This window comes from Cynoglossus semilaevis, chromosome 14, assembly GCF_000523025.1.
Source record: "Cynoglossus semilaevis isolate Cse_v1.0 chromosome 14, Cse_v1.0, whole genome shotgun sequence".
NCBI classification, from domain to species: Eukaryota; Metazoa; Chordata; class Actinopteri; order Pleuronectiformes; family Cynoglossidae; genus Cynoglossus; species Cynoglossus semilaevis.
Genome location: NC_024320.1, coordinates 17691097 through 17708565, shown reverse-complemented (window position 1 = coordinate 17708565; position 17469 = coordinate 17691097). Strand labels below are relative to the sequence as shown.

The window sequence follows — 17469 nt, the reverse complement described above, 5'->3', positions numbered from 1 at the left end:
TTAGGACAATTGTGGCCCACGTCTGCCTCAGTTGGTTGAGACACCCACACGTTAGTCGTTTCTAACTGTATTCAGAGCCAGTAAACTGACTTTCACAATAATAACTAATAAAAATGGTGATGAACAATAAAATAATGGTTGTTATTTATTATGTGAAGCAGTAATGCAATTATAACCTGTAACCTGTTTGTTTTTTCCCGACATTTCATTTTATCACCTAACCCAACACGGTGTTGACGGACATCAGAACGGAGCCTTTATATATATACAGTATACTGTATATATATATATATACAACCCACCTACAGTGTGTATAACAAGTAAATGACTAAAATGACTAACACACACACATATATAGATAGATAGATAGATAGATAGATAGATAGACAGATAGATACTGTATCAGTGTAAAGGTCAGCTGTGTAGAATTCAGATGATTTTAATGTACTTCTGTTAATTACAATGGTGTACACTCTCCTTATGATATTATTTTCATTTTCATTATTACAGTAAGGAAATTTGTTTATTTCAATCATCATATTGGAGGTGTGACGTTCTAAATAAAATGGGAAAGTACACATCTAAATTGATATTTGGAAAAATCCACATGTTTACCACCATCCTGGTAAGGTTCACATGGAGCCTCATCCCGAGAGGCTTGATGTTTCCTCAGTTGGGAACAGTTAAATCTGTGAGACAGACTTAGGTCCTGAAAGTCTCATAATAGAACACATGGTCGATGTCTGTTTACTTTGTTTTCTGTAAACACACTGGTCAGTGTTTAATGTTGTTTACTTTGGGGACATTAGATGTTGATTTACGTTAAAGCCAGATATTTCTGCCTGTCAGCGATTAAAGTCAAGTACGTCAGGGACGTACTTTATCAAAAATCTGCATGGAACAAGGAACATGGGGATGATCATCAGTTTGACTAAAGCAGATAATGGACAGAAGGCAGAATGAGGTGGGAGTTGTGTGACTCACTCACTCCGCAACTACAGATCCCTTGGGTCTGAAATGTGAATTACAGACAGACACCAGGAAATGCATTTCCTCTATCAGTTATCTGGCATCTTGGTATGTGTACTGCAGTGCACTGCTGTTCATCCAAACTAACCTTCTCTCTCCTTGTTTGTCTGTTGCTCTCTGTCACCCACCAGCCAAGTCTCTGACCCTCAGCTTTATTTATTTCTCCCAGCTGAGCAGCTACAGGTCATCAGGCCGTGGTTAATACAACCTACATTACCTCTCAACAGTTCATTTCAGTCCTGGTCCTGATTTCCTGTTCTTGACGTTCTCATCCCTGTGTTTGTCTGATCACAGGCTAGCTGTGGGTTAATCATGATTAATCGTGATTATATTATTATATTTATCATGGACCATGTTTTATCAGTCTCAAATATAACAAAGAAAATTTCTATTGTATATTGACAATGAAAGACAAAATAACAGGGTTGTTTGCTTTGGGGAGATTCTATACAGATGTGTCTAAATGTGCAAAATATTAATATTAATAAATTGTTGAATCGACCATAAATGTCACACCTCCTCTGTAAAAGTACTGTAAAAGGCCAATTTTTCTTTCTGTTATACGTACAACTGGCTGGTGTTGGTCCAAACAGGGATGTCTTTCTTCTGTCCATATTTGTAAATAATAAATAATAACCCAGAAATCCACAGGGAAGGGGTACTATGGAAAGAAATGTATTTTGTAAGAATACAACTTTTTGGAAATTTAGATGTGACCGTGTTCAAAGTTTACCAACGACAGAACCAGAGTTCTCCCCTGACACAACTTCACACACATTGCAGCTGTAAACGGTCAAGGTCTTGTACTGTGCCTTTCTGGGGCGTTTCTGAAACAAACAGCAGTTCATTCCTCCACACACACATCAAGGCAGGATGTAGACTGTGGGAGATAAGGACCAGAATGCAGTTGCTGGCACGAGTCCAAACACTTTTTGTTTTTAGAACATTTTGTTGCTCTCTAACTAACTCAGGTTTGGGTTTAACAACAAATACGACAAGAACAAAGAGCTAAAGAAAGACCATTCCCTAAAGGACATTAGCCTTTGTTCTCAGTGAGTGGCTTCAACAGCTCAACAAAGCCACAGCGCAATTGGTTTGGATTAGCCAGTTAAAGGTATCATACTCACACTAACTATGTAACGTATGAGTTTGATGAAACAGTTCCAATAATTCAAATAAATAATTGTCCAAACATAAACCTGGGTTTTTACAGGTATTAAAGTGTAAAACAGACTTGACTGGGACTTAGTAAGTTAAATAAATTCAAGCAATAAACATAAAATATAGTTGGCAAAGCGTAGCGGTAATGATAGAACATTATGCAAACGTACATGATAATGATAGAACATTATGCAAACGTACAAGTCCGAAGCCCAGTTGGAGACCCTGGAATATTCTCTGAGACAGACAGGGACAGAGAAGGTGATGAAAGGTGGACAAATGGGCGGGGTTAGAGGGATTGATTGACCCGGTGGCAAATCGTGCGTTCCATAAAACTGGGAATTAAGGAGAAATTTTAGAACGCTGACTAAAAAAAATGGGAAGAAATGCTACTGGAGGTCAAAGAACCTACTAGTGAATGTGAGACACATCAGTCTACCCCGACTTCACTGAGATGTAGCCCCCCCACCCCAAAAAAAAAAGTGTATACTCATGTACACTTTTTTTTTTTTTTTTTCAGACAATGCTTATTTAGGACTTTTCTCAACTTTCCTTGTCTCTGGAGTGACATTTTTGAAACTTTTTTTTGACACAAACGCCAGACATTTTTCTTTTAGTAAAATATTACTACATACAGTATGTTAGAACATTTTGTAAGAATATTTAAAATATGCTTATTATATAATATAATATTATATTTATACTATATAAATTACGTATTATATAATGGATTTTTTGTGCCTTAGTATTTCACAACAATGTTGCTTTGGTAAGTTTAAATAATACAAGATTTTTAAATACAAGTGAATTTAAAAAAAATACAATTTATCAAAATACTTACAAAAAGTCACATTTTGCAGAGGCAGTCATGTATATCAAGAATTCTATGATGTTGCACTGCAGCTGTTTTTCCAGTTTCTATCTGTAGGGGTCACACTTCTTTTTCATTGATCATTTAGAACAGAACGATGAGACACAACGATAACATTAACAACGTCATTTGTGAATTTCCCCATTGTTGGACAAATAAATGACTGCTTCATTTTCTACATAGTCAGAGTTAAAAACAAACAAACAAACAAACACGACTTTTACTCTTGGGTAGAACGGCTGAGTCTCTTTGTAAAACACTTTATGTACAAGCTTTATGTTTACAAATAGACTTTAAGGCCAATCCATCATCATCATCATCATCATCATCGTCATTATTATTATTACAGTCCTCTGACTTTATTCAGATTTCACTGCAGGTTTTTGCGATGAAGAAACACTTTCATTTACTTGAAATCTAATATTAGTCTACACAGTAAAAACTGAAAGCCACCACCTTGACGTTAGATGACTGTCAAAAAGGAAACAGCTGTTTGAGTCAGATGCACCCCTGTCGCTAAAAGTACAGCAGAGAGGAAGAGGACCTTAACGCCCTGCGACCGATTGTCACACACTTTTGTTCACACTTCAAAAATGTTGCTTCCTTCTTGTGCAGCTTCGTGGAACAACGTGACAAGAAATGATTCAGTATCATCGACACAGACCTGTGTTGGTGTTGGACACACTGTCGTCTCTGACTATATGTTTGTATCCGACACTAAACCCCAGCTCTCTGACTTTTCTTTCTGCTGTAAACAACTTGTTTGTATGTTTGATGACGTTAAAGTCAACATTTCTTTTCTACCTTCAAGGTGACGCATCAGTGGTGACGTCACTGGGCAGGATCTGGGGGCGGGGGGGGGGTCTGAGATCAAACAGATGCCCCAGCGGAACGTGTTTCGCAGCCATGGGAAAAAACAAGTTTAAAAGAAAACAAGAACGAGGTCACATCTGTGAACAGCTGGGAGCTACAGATCTAAAACGAAATGAAAATATTATGGAGACTCATTAAACTGAGAAACTGGTCACAGAGGGAGACAGAATTAGAGTCATACATTGGTGGTGGTGGTGGTGAGGGGGTGGCAGGTAGTGCAAAATACATTAATCAAATTCATCCCATATTCAGAGGTCCACCGTCTATCCCGGGGGTTACGTTCCAAAACCGTCCGCAATAGGCCAAAAACCACGAAGTAGAGACGCGATAGTTATTATGTTATTTACGAGTATATGAACCTTTTACGAACCCTTTAGGAGACATCGTAGGGTGTGAAATATGGCAAAAAACGTATTACTAATCTCGTTTACCCGTTGTTTCTTACAATGCCCTGTACGTATGTGTTACGCAATGTCTTTTAATTTTTACTGTTTTTTTCTTCGTAGACATATTGCTATTATTTTGTACAACCCTCTTTCTGAACCCCCTGTATATCCCGTCATTACACCCACACATGTTTTACCCACATCATGTTACTTCCTGTGCCCCCCGCTTAGAGGTAACAGTTTCCTTCCTACATCAGATGTCATTTTGTCTTTGGTCACTTTAACACCCTTTATCGTGTGTTTCCTCTTCTTCTCTCGTGTCTCTTTCTGATTTCTGGTTATTATTACATATAATTATTTACACATTTGTTCTCCCCCCAGACTTTTTTTTTATCTAACACTCAAACATTTTAATTTATCCAAGACATTTTTACTACTTCCTGTGTTTATCGACTCTTGTTTTCGTCCTCACCCTGTGGTCGGTTGTGATCTCATTTGTCTAATTTGTCATCAATTTTCAAATAAGGGTCAAACAAACTGAGGGGTGAAGTGGTTTGACCACTATGGTAAATTTAAACAAAAAAAAGCGTAATACATAAAATCTTAATCATGGTAAAACCTAGCTAGTTTCAACGTGTTCTGTCCTAAAATGGAAAAAAAAAAAAAAAACGACCCCTAAGACCATTACTTGTGTTTGAAAATATAAAAATAAAAAAATAACTAAACTCTCGACAGTCTCTTTGAGTTTCTGTGGAATGAAGATGAAACTGAGCTGCTCTTGTCTGGACAGGCTTATCATGCTCTCAAACACATTTCCTCTCTTACCCAGCGAGCTGTTTCTGATTATTACCTCATCCCACAGTTTCCTCCAGGGTTCATTAGGTTACGGGACAAATTAGAGCAAATGTCAAATGTATGGTGTGGAGGATTTTACACTTTTTTTTCCACACTATTTGTTGTCACATAAAGAGGGTGGCTGGTGGCGGATGGACATAAAAAATTGGTGTGTCTTATTTCCATAGACTTTGAACCCCATAAAACACGATAAGGGAACATAGTCTGCCACTGTGTGGGCGTCACATCTCAGGCTCACACGTTCAAACTGAGACTGCCTGGAACCCAAGCACAGCTGAAGATGTTTTCTGTTCACCCCTCAGTCCTCGTCAATAGGGGGAGGTGTTTTTTTTTAACATGTATACGCCCACATAGGGGGCGACAAACAGACACAGCACTGTGTAATGAGGAGCAGATGAAACAACAAGATCGGAGAGCAGAACAGAACCGGGGTGTGACATACTGAATCTTCAGGTCTTCAGTCAGTGGAAACAAAGTGGAAATCATGGGGAAACTCGTACTTTTTCTCTTCTTTGTTCTGTGCATTAGTGGCTCCCTTCAAAACGACAAAGGTATGTGGGACAAAAACATATATATATTTAAAATGGTTCTTATAGAATACATGTCTGGAGTGACGTGCTTTGAGTTGAGTGTGTTACTGTGGAGGGGCCAGAAATCGCATGCAAGTTAGTACTTGTCAGGTTTTTCAATAACCTCAGCGACTCACTTTTTAAATCAGTTTCAGAGCTCAGTGAGTTTAATCAGATTAACATGAGATGAATCTGATCAAGTGAAGCCCAATGATGACATGATCAATTATGTAAACTTTATGTATAATGTAATACATAAATGTTGTAATATTTGTAAAATTTAAATTCAGACATAATGGAGAACATGAGAAAGATTGAAAAGTAGTGACAGATAGTCACTCCTCCAACATTTTTTCACATGGGTCAATTACTTAATACTGAGTATATATATACTTAGTAATATACTTATTACTTATTCAATACAGTTTCTATATTTTTTTAAATTTTTCTATGTTCATTACTTTTTTGAATATTAAATTCAGTGTAAATTTTTAAAACTCTGTAATGTTTTTCATCACTTAAATGTATACTTTATGTATACATATACATAGTATGTGTATGCATAAATATATATACTGTGTGTTATACTGTATATTTATGTATTTTATATTTATATAATTAATTTATACATTCACTTAAACACCAATTTAACTTAACAATGTGGTCCAGCTTTCTACACTTTTTCTTTTAATTGAAATATTATGGCATTGGTCAACAAAACTACACACTTTTTATTCAAATTGCCTCAAAAAGAATGGATAGGAAATGCTATCATGGAGAAATTCACCTTTTCTTTTTACATATTGCTTAAAAAAAGTATTTAAAATTTGAGGGTAGTTTATTTCCATTTGAGTATATTTTTAAAATCATCAACCTTGACTTTCATGACAACTAAAACATTGTTTTGTCTATTAAATAATTTTTAGGAAAGAGTTGGTGATTATAACTGATATTGAAACCACAAGATTTATTCGTGACTTTTTTTTTTGTTTGTTTTATTCTTGCAGGAAAATCAAGACCCAAAGCCTCAGACTCTGATGTTCCTTTGCCCAGGTCATTCATTGGGAAGCCTTACAAAATTGTCCAAAATGGGACTCTGGCTCCAATGTTACCTCATTCTGTTCCAGCACTGACGTCTCTCAGCAACAACACAGTGCGTTACCTCAGCAGCCCTTTAACCACAAGGCTCATTCCCATTGTTTACATGTTATTGGTTGCTATTGGGGTTCCAGCCAATGTTGCCATCTTGTACACAGTGGGCTCTAAAATCAGGAAAGTGTCTTCTGCCATCCTCTACTGCAGCCTGGCCGTCTCCGACCTCTTCCTGCTCCTCTCCCTCCTCTTCAAAGCCCACTATCATCTCTATGGAAACCACTGGACTCTGGGGGACACTGCCTGTCGGGTGGTCACGGCCTGTTTCTATGGCAACCTCTACTGCTCTGCCCAGACGCTGGCCTGCATTAGCATTAAGCGCTACCTGGCTGTAGTGCACCCTTTCAAGTACAAAACCCTACCAAAGAGGTTATGTACCTTCTGGGTTGCCGTGGCTGTTTGGACTGTGTTTGGAGCCGCTGTCGTCCCAGAACTCCTGGTCCAGCAGAGCTACTGGCTTCCTGAGCTGCATCGCATCACCTGCCACGACGTCCTCCCTCTGGGACAAAACTCCCACGTGTTCCTGCTTTACTACAACCTGGTCCTGACCATCTTTGGCCTCCTGGCTCCTCTGGTGACCAGCGTCTTCTGCTTCATCAAAATCATCCGTGAGCTCAACCAGTCGCACCACGACTGGCGGTTATACATCATGAGCAGCTCGCTGGTGTTTGTCATCTTTCTGGTGTGCTTCACCCCCGCTGGAGTTCTGCACTTCCTGCATTACGTGCAACTGTTTGTAGACAGAACAGAGAACTTGTATTTGTACTTTAATTTGGCGGTGTGTCTGTGCTGCCTCCATGCCTGTCTGGACCCTTTTCTCTTTGTCCTTATGTCCAAATCTACAGGCTCCACACGATATTTCAGAGCATTCAAAGGCAAAACCCTTAGCATATCAGTCTAACAGCCAGTTGGTTTGAAGGCTTTGGGTTTTGTTTGTTTGTTTGTGTTTTTATTAAATTGTTTTGGAGCTTATGTAAATGCAAACACGGTCTGGGCTGAAATAAAAGCCTTCTAATCCAGTTGATGTGACGTTCCCCATCATAAAAATAAATAGCTATAAATTGACTGTACATAGATCAAAACAATAGAACTGGAATATACTCTCAACCATAATCTTTCTCGGACTTTTGAGGGCTTTGCAGGACCAAAGCATTTCAACAAGGCCTATGTCACATAACAAACCTATTGTGTTCTCTTCCTGTCGTCTGTATGTCAACTTTTGCCCTTGTACTGTATTTCCTTTGTAATATAAAAATATTTTGTACATATTAATTAATAAACTTTTAGTTGGTTTTCAAAAAACTGACAATATGAATTGACAATATATTCAAAGGAATCTTATTTCAGATTTTCAGGTTTCAGAATTTTCACTTATTTGTCACTGAGTTGGTATTTCCTGCCCGTCATGTGACACGATGTGTCAGTGACAAATACTCAACACTGAGTAATCACAGAGTAGTACTTGATTAAGATTATGTGAAATATGGAACAATCAATATATTCATTCAATTAACCACATACACACATATATATACTTCAGAAAACTAGTACTCAAAATAAAAGTGCTGTATGAAACAAAAACCTGTCAAATGAGTTTGTGCAGTATCATTTTTACAAATGCACAGTGCCATCTTCTGGTCAAAGTTGGGGCTGCTACATTTGGTCACTGAACACACTGAATAACGTTTAAACAGTTGATCAAATGAAACTCTTTATTCAACATGTAGATCCACCTTCGCATTGCACTCACTGCCACCTTTTCTTATTAAAATAAATCATGTCGATTGCAATTGATTATAATTTTTTAACACACACCTCCATTTATTATTCATGAGAGCAGAGTGTTTCAAATCTGGGTCAAACCAATAGAATTTCCACTTCAGCCAACAAGTGAAAAGAAAATGGAAACGTCCAGAGAAGCAGATTTGAACATTCCAGCTGCAGAACACACGTCTCACCAGACGTCGGCATGCCCTTTTACAACGACCTGGAAGTCACCTCGGTATAACAAACACCTGTCCACAACAAATCTGACGACACACACGAATGAAACATTCACCTTGGAATCAAACACCGGTTTTCCTCATTCAGAGGAACAGAGACGACACCAAAACAGAATGAGCAAAAACACACGGTACAGAGGAGGTTCAGTAACGACCATGCAGGGTTGTTTTTTTTTGTTTGTTTGTTTGTTTTTTTTTCTTTTTTGTGGAAACAGTAAGTCTGTAAAGCACAGCTGGTGGTGTTTGGAACAGGGCACAGTGCAGACGAGCAGACAGATAAAGCTTCAGATGTACTCATCAGGACACTCATCTTCAGGGAGTTGCAGTTCAGTCATTTAAAAAAAATGCAACTTGAAACAAAATTGCGCAATGTTTTAGCAAGAGAACAACAATTGTGGTGATCGTCATCAGTGATTATTATAATTGTTGACCTGTTTGAACAAAACTTGTGGGTTTTTTTTCTCCTATGATAAAGTTAGAAGTCAGCATTTTGTATCAACTGATAAATGGAAATAAGTGTATGCTTTTTTACATCATTGCAGCAAGAGTACTATTGACCAGAGAGATTTTAAAGGGTTAGTTCACTCAAATCACACACTCGAAAAATATAGCACAGAGGTAACTCAGAAACCCCCCCATCCCTCCACCCCATCCCCCAAGATATTACACTGGGTTCTTCTTCAACCTGAATGCTTAAATGCATTGCAGTTTGTTTATAATTTGAATATTTTTTTAATGGTAAATGTTGCAGATTTTGAACCTCCAGTTCAAACTGTACTCAGCTACAGTATACAGCGACTAGGTAGTGTGTGTACAGTATGTGGGGCGGGGGGAGGTCTTATTTTTGATTTGGGTGAACTGACCCTTTGTGCATGGCTTTGAGATTCATTTTATTGTGTGATTCAGATTTTTAACACCTCAGTGTAGAAAAGAACGTAACACACACACACTGGGCAGGCACACACACACACACACTAACACAAACTGCAGTATCAAGATCTGAGACACCACAAAATGCAGTGCAGAGCAGCAAAGCTTCCAGCAAGATTGGGAGGGACAGACAGACGAAAAGATAGAGAGGAAGAAATAAGACAGTCAGGCAGAGAGACATAGATAAAGGCTAAGAAAGAGAGAGAGAGAGCGAGCAGAGAGAGGTAGGCACCACATTTGAGAAAGGCCTTTGAGTTCAATAGGGAGCAGCAGCCAGGCAGGAAGGGGTTAAACTGAGGACAAGGGGACAAGACTGGCGGAAGGACAGAAAGACAGAAAGAGCGGCAAAAATACAAAGAGAGGATCTGAGAGGTTTCTCTAGTTCAAACTCTTTTTGACAGGATCTGACAACAACGGCAGGCGAAGCCCTTATGGTGAGAGCTCAGTGCCACGAGACAAAACATCAAAACATCACAGACACCAGGGAGGAGGGAGGAAGCGTCGGACGAAAAACAGTTCTCAATCTCAAAAATCGTCTTACTTTAAAAAGCAGAAAATGTAAACTTCTTTGCTCGTTAGAAATGTAGCTGCTGGAGTTGAGTTTGAACTAAGTTACTACTTCATTATGGTGTTTTTTTGTTTGTTTGTTTGTTTGTTTTTAAGTCTATGGCCTTTTTATTCTTACATGTTGCTGCAAAAGGCTTGAACATCAGATGAGAGAGAAATAGTGACCACAATTTAACACTGACCAAATAACTACCTGAACTAATTAACTAACCAACTAAATATTTAAATAAATGACTAGAGATTAAATGGATGAATAAATAAAGTCTAAGCTGCTACAGAGTGATCAATAATTAAAGGGACTGTTTTTTATTTTACCGTTTGGTTGTAAACAGAGTAACAGCCAGAAGCACGTTAGCTTGGTGTAGCTTAGCTTATTTTAGCATAGCTTAAAGATGAAAATAGAAAACCTAGTTCACCAGAGCAGATTGTAAAAAAAAGAAAAGTCATAGGAGTGGATTTATAAACTTCAGGAAGTGTTAAGATAATAAAATATTACTTATTCACTTTTTTGGTGAGTGAAAATTGATTGTTTTACCCTTTTATTGTAAACAAAGTGTTACAGCCAGGAGCCCCTTGACTTAGCTTAGCATAGCCTGTCTAGCATTTAGCTTAAACATTAAAAGAGGAAAACCCAATCTACCAGAGAGCCTTAAAAAAGGTTAATTTCAGACAGAAACATCAGGAAGTGTTTAAACGATTAGCATTTAGTTTTTTAATGTGTTTTTATGTTTTTACTTAATTTAAGAGATCGGTTAGACTGTCTATTTTGATCGAACACAAATTCACTTGATATTAACCCACAATTTAACAAAAGGAACCTGCAGAAAAACATCTAGGACATCCAAGATTTCAAATTAAACACCAATCTTATAATAATTCATAAATGTGTGGCCTCTGGTGTCTATAAAACTAAGCGGCTGATTCAAAACATCATCTACTAGGCTATGTCTATAAAACTAAGCAGCTGATTCAAAACATCATCTACTAGGCTCTAAGTGCTCATTGCCTTTCAATAAGCATGTCTCCTGAAATGTGGAACTGAACTAAGGATATTAATGTCAACTTGTTCATGCCTTTTGCAGCATCGCAATGCAGTTTGTTTTTTTGCCTGCGTGAAACAGCCTGTGGTGAATAGATATGCAGAGCTGCTGATATACAGAGTTCTGTAACCAAGTATTGACCTTCTTTTATTGGATTCATGACAGAATCCACATCGACTGACCACTGACACCGCCCTCAAGTTCTTTATATCCGCAGCTCTCAATTAAAATAGACTGCACTTTTCCCCAATTTACCAGGTGATTCACTCAGAAAAGACAGAATAACAGTCTGTGTAAAACTGTGGACAGAGCCCACCTGATTGAACACTAAATGTTCAAGGCAAGATCTCAGCCTGTGCCTGTGATAATGCCCTTAAAATTTGAATTACTCTAGTTTATACAACACATTATTCAGCAAAACGAGTGGACACCTGGTAAACAACAATACTGCTTTTGGTAGACGTTCACATGAGCACGTTGGCCCGCGTGTCCGGCAGCCGCAGCCCCACCAGGCCACCGCAGACCAGCACGGACGACGCCAGCAGGATGGGAATAGCCTTCGTGATGCCGACCAGAGAGCCAAAGATCAGGTTTCCCAACACGGCTGCCAGCTTACAGATGGCATTACAGAAGCCGAAGCCCGTGCCCCTGCAAACAAGAGGAGGGCAGTGATCAATACAATGTACCTTTATGATCTACTGCTATCAGCCAATGTTAATGAGCATCTCACAATAATGATCACATTATTATAAATGTCTCTGCTTTAGTATTGTAGAGCAGGCATGGGCAAACTAAGGCCCGGGGGCCGGATGCGGCCCGTTTAGCTTTGTAATCCGAGTGTCCAAGTTATATAATTTAAATTTTAAATTTTATATTATTTATATAATATAGATAAAAGCTTGTATTGTGATTATATTTCTGCCTTTTCGCTACAATTTCCACATTTTCCCTATAGATGGCATAGAGAAGGCTAAAAAGCATTTTAGCCTTTATGCATGACTTTTACATGTTATTTATATTAGATTTGCTCCTGACCGCGCCCCCTGTTCAATTTTAGGACAATTGTGGCCCGCCAGCCAAAACGTTTGCCCAAGCCTGTTGTGGACAATACCTTCAAAATGTGTTTTTTATGTTTTTCTTGAAGTCATAAATATTTATGTCATGTTTACTATTGTGGAGGACATCGGTTATATATTCGGCAGTATATTCTTTATAGCTTTATTACTATCACTAGTGGAATTTGCCAGGTAACTAAGGTGCACTATATGAAAACCATTAAATATCCAAATGTGAAATGAGAAAATTAAAATAAATGGGAAACACCTTCTATCTGTGGGGTACAGCTCAGTGGTGACCACATCCAGGGAGTTCCAGGCTGAAATACTGAGGCCGTTGTAGAGACAGAGCATGAAGATCATCATGGACTCACTGGTGCCAAACCACAGGAAGAAGCAGCTGATGCCTGACAGCACCATGGAGCCTCCTGCAGGAGGAAACACATCACACATCTCACATACCTTATTCACGTCACTAGAGGTCACTCCAGGCACAGCACAGAGGCCGAACCAAAAGGCATTGAAGTGTTTAAAAAGAAGCAGGGCTCCAAACTGCTAGGAGAATATTCCATCTGACCTAACATGCTGAGGCGTCCTATCTTGTCCATTAGAAGCGCAGAGACAATGTTTCCAGGCAGCACGGCCAGTGTTCCCAGGAAGTTGACAAAGTAAACCCAGTAGGCGCTGTAATCGTCTTCGTACGTCATCTGACAGCCTGTCTTGTTGTGGTGGAAGGAGCTGTTGTTCACCCGTGAGTTTGTCAGTTTGGCATCGTCAATATCTGCGGATGTAAGAGACACGAGAGCAGAGAGGAGTGACCCCTCGATGACCCTGGTCTGACACACCTTTGACACCAAGAGGTAGGAATGGTGTAGAAACATTATTTTGGGTTGTGAAACTACCTCCTCAGTTAGTCAGTCAGTTTTGTGTGATTGTCGAGGTAATCTTGAAACAACAACAAAATATACAGTGATTGATATTTAATATAGGCAAGTGGGAAGATGAAAGGATAGATTAGGAGAGAAAGATGGATAGATGGATGGATGGATGATAGATGGATGGATGGATGATAGATGGGTGCATGGATGGATGGATAGGGTAGACAAACAGATTACTAGATCAATGAAGGGGTAGATAGATGGATTCATAGATGGATGAATGCAAAAATGGATTAATAGGTGGATAGGGTAGATGAGTAGATGGATGGATGGATGGATGGATGGATGGATGGATGGATGGATGGACAGTTTCCCATGAGTGCTTTGTTACCACAGAACCATTCTATTCATAAACATCTGCAGCAGGGAGAAACAAAAGCCTTCTGCTCACAGAACACACTGCTCTGTGTGCCTCTTCTTTTCGTTTTATCTCCGCTCTCTAGAGACACGTTACTGGGGGCAAAGTGACTTCATTTCCCACGGGGCATTAACAGAAACCTAACCTGCCCCTCACTGTTCCTGTGTTCAGCTCTTTCCTCAGTGCCAGAGGTAACTGTTTTCCAGCCAGCGCTCCCACATGGTCTGACTCAGCTTCAGTTCCCTCAGATCGTCTAAAATGCTGGTCGTACATTTTCCTTCTCACCTTCCGTGTCTGCAAATCAGTATATTAGACTGGGCTTCATTTTTAGGAAGTGAGCTAAAAGGCTGCCTCTGGGAAGTAAACATGCTCTGTAATCCACATCCGCTTCTAATCTAATTATACAATTTTATATATCAGGCAGTTGTACAGCGGTAGAATGAGGCCATGGCTGTGTCTTCAGTGGGCTGCATGCACGCCACTGTGCTAAGGAGGCCTAGGACCCTAGGACGCCTCGAAGGTGCTATAAAGACGATACAATCACATCAGCGTTTCCTGTCTAACACACAGCTGCTCTCACACACTGCCCTGCTGGAAATGCACCTAGTGTGGGTCAGAACAGCACCCCAGGGACCGGACCGGGGTGGGTGGGGGGGGGGGGTCCTTCTGTTCTGGAAGAGGAACACTGACTTATAGCCTACAGTTCGATGCAGCCTATAGGTGACATTTCAAAACAAAATTAATCTGATTTTGCAGCTGCCATTTTCACACACAGGCTTTATTTCTGTCATATAAGGTGCTGAGTGAGTTGAATGAGTGCACACAGACATGAGCCACACAGCATTAGAACACAGACACAACCTCCACAAGAGGACAATTCTGTGATTTTTTTTTTTTTTGAGAAACAACAGAAAAAAATACAAGTCCCAATTAATCCAGCACGTCTAAAGTAGAGCAGGCCATGAATGCAACACTCTTTATAACCTAGTAACACACTATCCACCTGTGTGACTAGAAGTGTAGTTCACTTTACATCGACATGTCCCTTTCTCAGCAATGAAATGTTTTTTAATAAATGTGTCATTGCACGTCATGGACAAGAAAATACTGGAAAACTCCGTAGTCGTATCTCAACCTGTGGAAACACACCCTCTGTATGTGAAGCCACAGCTGATTGGCTCCAGTCCCTCCACTGTCTAGAATAGGACCTAGCAGTGCATGATAAATGAAATGATACAGAATCCTAAGTTCAAAGAGGCATTCTCTCTCTCTCTCTCTCTCTCTCTCTCTCTCTGTGTGTGTGTGCGTGTGTAGAGGCAGAAAAGTTTAATAGGTGATTTAGTGACACAAGACAATGACATTAACACCAATCATTCAGGAGCTTGGACATTAGATCTAAATTGAAATATCCTAAAAAATAAAAAATAAAAAAAAGAATGCTGATCAGTGATCCAGGTACACCTGGAAACACCTCAGATATGGGACCAGCGTGCAGTAGTGGGAGGAACGTAGAGAATCTAAGAAACACACACTTACCTGTGTTGTAAAAAAACGAATCTACAAAAATGCAGTTCCTAAAGAAGGATCCCACAGAGGAAACGTCTTCAAAATAACAGTTTATGAAGGAGGTGTTGACGAACGTGACTGCCTTGAACTTCATGCCGATAAACCTGGGGGGAGATGGAGGCAGACGAAGACGTAACTGAGAGACGAGAGATTAAAATAATTTAATGACAGCAAAGCAGCACACAACATCATCTTAGGAAACTACAGTTTTGGTGCCGTCAAAGTACAAACATATACTGAATTATGTGTATACACTAACGTGCAGAGGTTTGGCCCCAAAGTTCCTGAGGCCAAATCTTTTGTTTGTATCAGTGGGTTGCAGCAGGTACAAAAGTGCTTGTACCAAGTATTTCTTGCAGTATTTCTCTATATATTCCTACTTCAGTGTGTCCAATATGAAGGCTCGGCCGTGATTTAATCTGTTAATAAAGGTTTACTCTGGTCTCCAGTGAGGACAAAAATGAACAGAAACAACACATCAGTGCATCTTCTCTCTTATTTAACAACAACCAAGAGGAGGAAGAAAAACTGTGTCTATATTCTGTGTAAATATATAAATATATATGTGTGTGTATATGTGTGTTTAGTGGAGGAAAGACAGGACGGGACTGAACAGCAACCAGAGAGAGATCAGGTCTTTAATTTCCTGCTGGTGAGGGCGATAAAGGAGGCAGGATTTAATATTAGCACCAGTGCCGCGTCTGTGAACATGACCACAGAAAGGACGTCCCTGAACGGGACAAGATCGTGACTTTCGATACAAAACCAAAAAACTTTGATTTACCTGTCGTTTAGGAAGACAGAGTTTTTGTGGATCTGGTTTTCCAGCGTGAAGTTGAAGGTAAAGTCCTCGATGTGCTCGTTGTTGTGAATCTTCACCCTGGACGCGTACTCATCGGCCTGAAGGTGTTTGATGACATCAGGAAACCACACAGACAGCCCATAGTACCTGGACACAAGCATGGCGACGGGATTCTCGATTAAAATGTGAAATAACAACGTACGGATAGTTCTATGAAAAGGGCTCAGATGTGGAATGGTTGAGGCCGAATTAATACAGAATATCTGAACAGATTCTTCCAAAGGACATGTTTGAGTGAACATGTTTGGACCCATTCCTAAACTAGTTTACGTGGCACGGGGCCAGTGTGGACATGTTCTCCAAGAAGCCAATCCACTTTTGTCCTGTTAACCTGCTTTGAGAATGGCTTCAATTTTAATGTTACGTCAGTTCAGGAACACCTCCACACCTGCTGTGGACCAGATAAGCCGTTGTGTGCACTAATATCTTAGATCTATATAGAGTTCTGGGAACAGGAAGTGATCCTTGAATTAACAACACTGATCTGTTTAGGAAGTAAAAGGGCAGTTATAGGTTTATTTAAACCTTAAAAAAAATCAGAATTAAATATAACTGTACACTTAGTGAACATGTTGTTGGACTAATTTAAATATGTATTTATTATGCATTTCCTTTGTTTTCTTTTACCAACAATATTTATCAACACTAGGGGAGACAAAGAGCAAAACCACAGAATAGATATAACCTAAAAGTAGTTGTTTTTAACAAAGAAAAGACGAACAATGTCGTGTCACCTTGGGAATCAATGCTGTGATTCATGAGCAAAGAAATAAAAAAAAACAAAGTCTCATGGAATCACATTCTCCTTCACCATCTGTGAATCACAGCTGCTGTCAGAACCTCAGTGAAGTGACAGTGACATCAGACAGGAGTGGCTGTGAAATCCTCTCTTACCCAAAAGACAGAGTGAACCAGACAGCAGCCAGTTTCATCGTGTTCTCCTTCACTGGGTAGTTGAAGCATTTCATGAAAGTCGACCAGATCTGTGGAACAGGGAATTGTTTTTTTTACACCTTCTGTCTGGTGTTCTGTGTGCGTATTTGGACAAAGGCAAAAATAAAAAAAAGTGCGTCATACTCCTGTGAGCTCAGCCTTGATTTTGTAGAGGACCTTGAGCACAGGGTTGGCTGACTCATTCTGCATCTCCACCAGCTCATCCAACTGCTTGGGGACTTTAATCCTGTTCACCTGCAGGGGGAGACACCGACTTGTCACCTGCTGACGGCACTGCAGTAGAGGGAGAGTTGCCAAGTG

The 17469-nt window shown here is 39.6% G+C and overlaps 2 protein-coding genes across 4 annotated transcripts in view; one reads left to right on the top strand and one right to left on the bottom strand.

Annotated features, from left to right (window-relative positions):
* Positions 1 to 5431: 5431 nt before the first annotated feature.
* LOC103389899 (proteinase-activated receptor 3) lies at positions 5432 to 8215 on the top strand. Its single transcript, XM_008325522.3, has 2 exons — positions 5432 to 5726; positions 6752 to 8215. The coding sequence occupies exons 1-2, from the start codon at positions 5660 to 5662 to the stop codon at positions 7795 to 7797; spliced, it is 1113 nt and encodes a 370-aa protein (XP_008323744.1). The 5' UTR covers positions 5432 to 5659; the 3' UTR covers positions 7798 to 8215.
* A 3130-nt stretch (positions 8216 to 11345) lies between these two features.
* LOC103389898 (synaptic vesicle glycoprotein 2C-like) overlaps positions 11346 to 17469 on the bottom strand; it is a 35333-nt gene continuing 29209 nt past the window's right edge. For 2 of the 3 annotated variants that reach the window (XM_025062532.1, XM_017038913.2), the window contains 7 exons: positions 17293 to 17403; positions 17110 to 17198; positions 16138 to 16302; positions 15324 to 15457; positions 13069 to 13272; positions 12760 to 12919; positions 11901 to 12084 (listed from right to left, as the gene is read on the bottom strand). In XM_025062532.1, the coding sequence (XP_024918300.1) occupies positions 11901 to 12084; positions 12760 to 12919; positions 13069 to 13272; positions 15324 to 15457; positions 16138 to 16302; positions 17110 to 17198; positions 17293 to 17403 (1047 nt within the window). Of the gene's footprint in view, positions 12085 to 12759; positions 12920 to 13068; positions 13273 to 15323; positions 15458 to 16137; positions 16303 to 17109; positions 17199 to 17292; positions 17404 to 17469 lie in introns of all 3 variants that reach the window. The other variant, XM_017038912.2, reaches the window with a different exon arrangement.

Excerpts from the sequence above, each read along its gene's own strand:
- LOC103389899 (XM_008325522.3), top strand. The coding sequence starts at position 5,660 with ATGGGGAAACTCGTACTTTTTCTCTTCTTTGTTCTGTGCATTAGTGGC. Across the intron at positions 5,727-6,751 it reads CTCCCTTCAAAACGACAAAG|GAAAATCAAGACCCAAAGCC; the intron begins GTATGTGGGACA and ends TTATTCTTGCAG.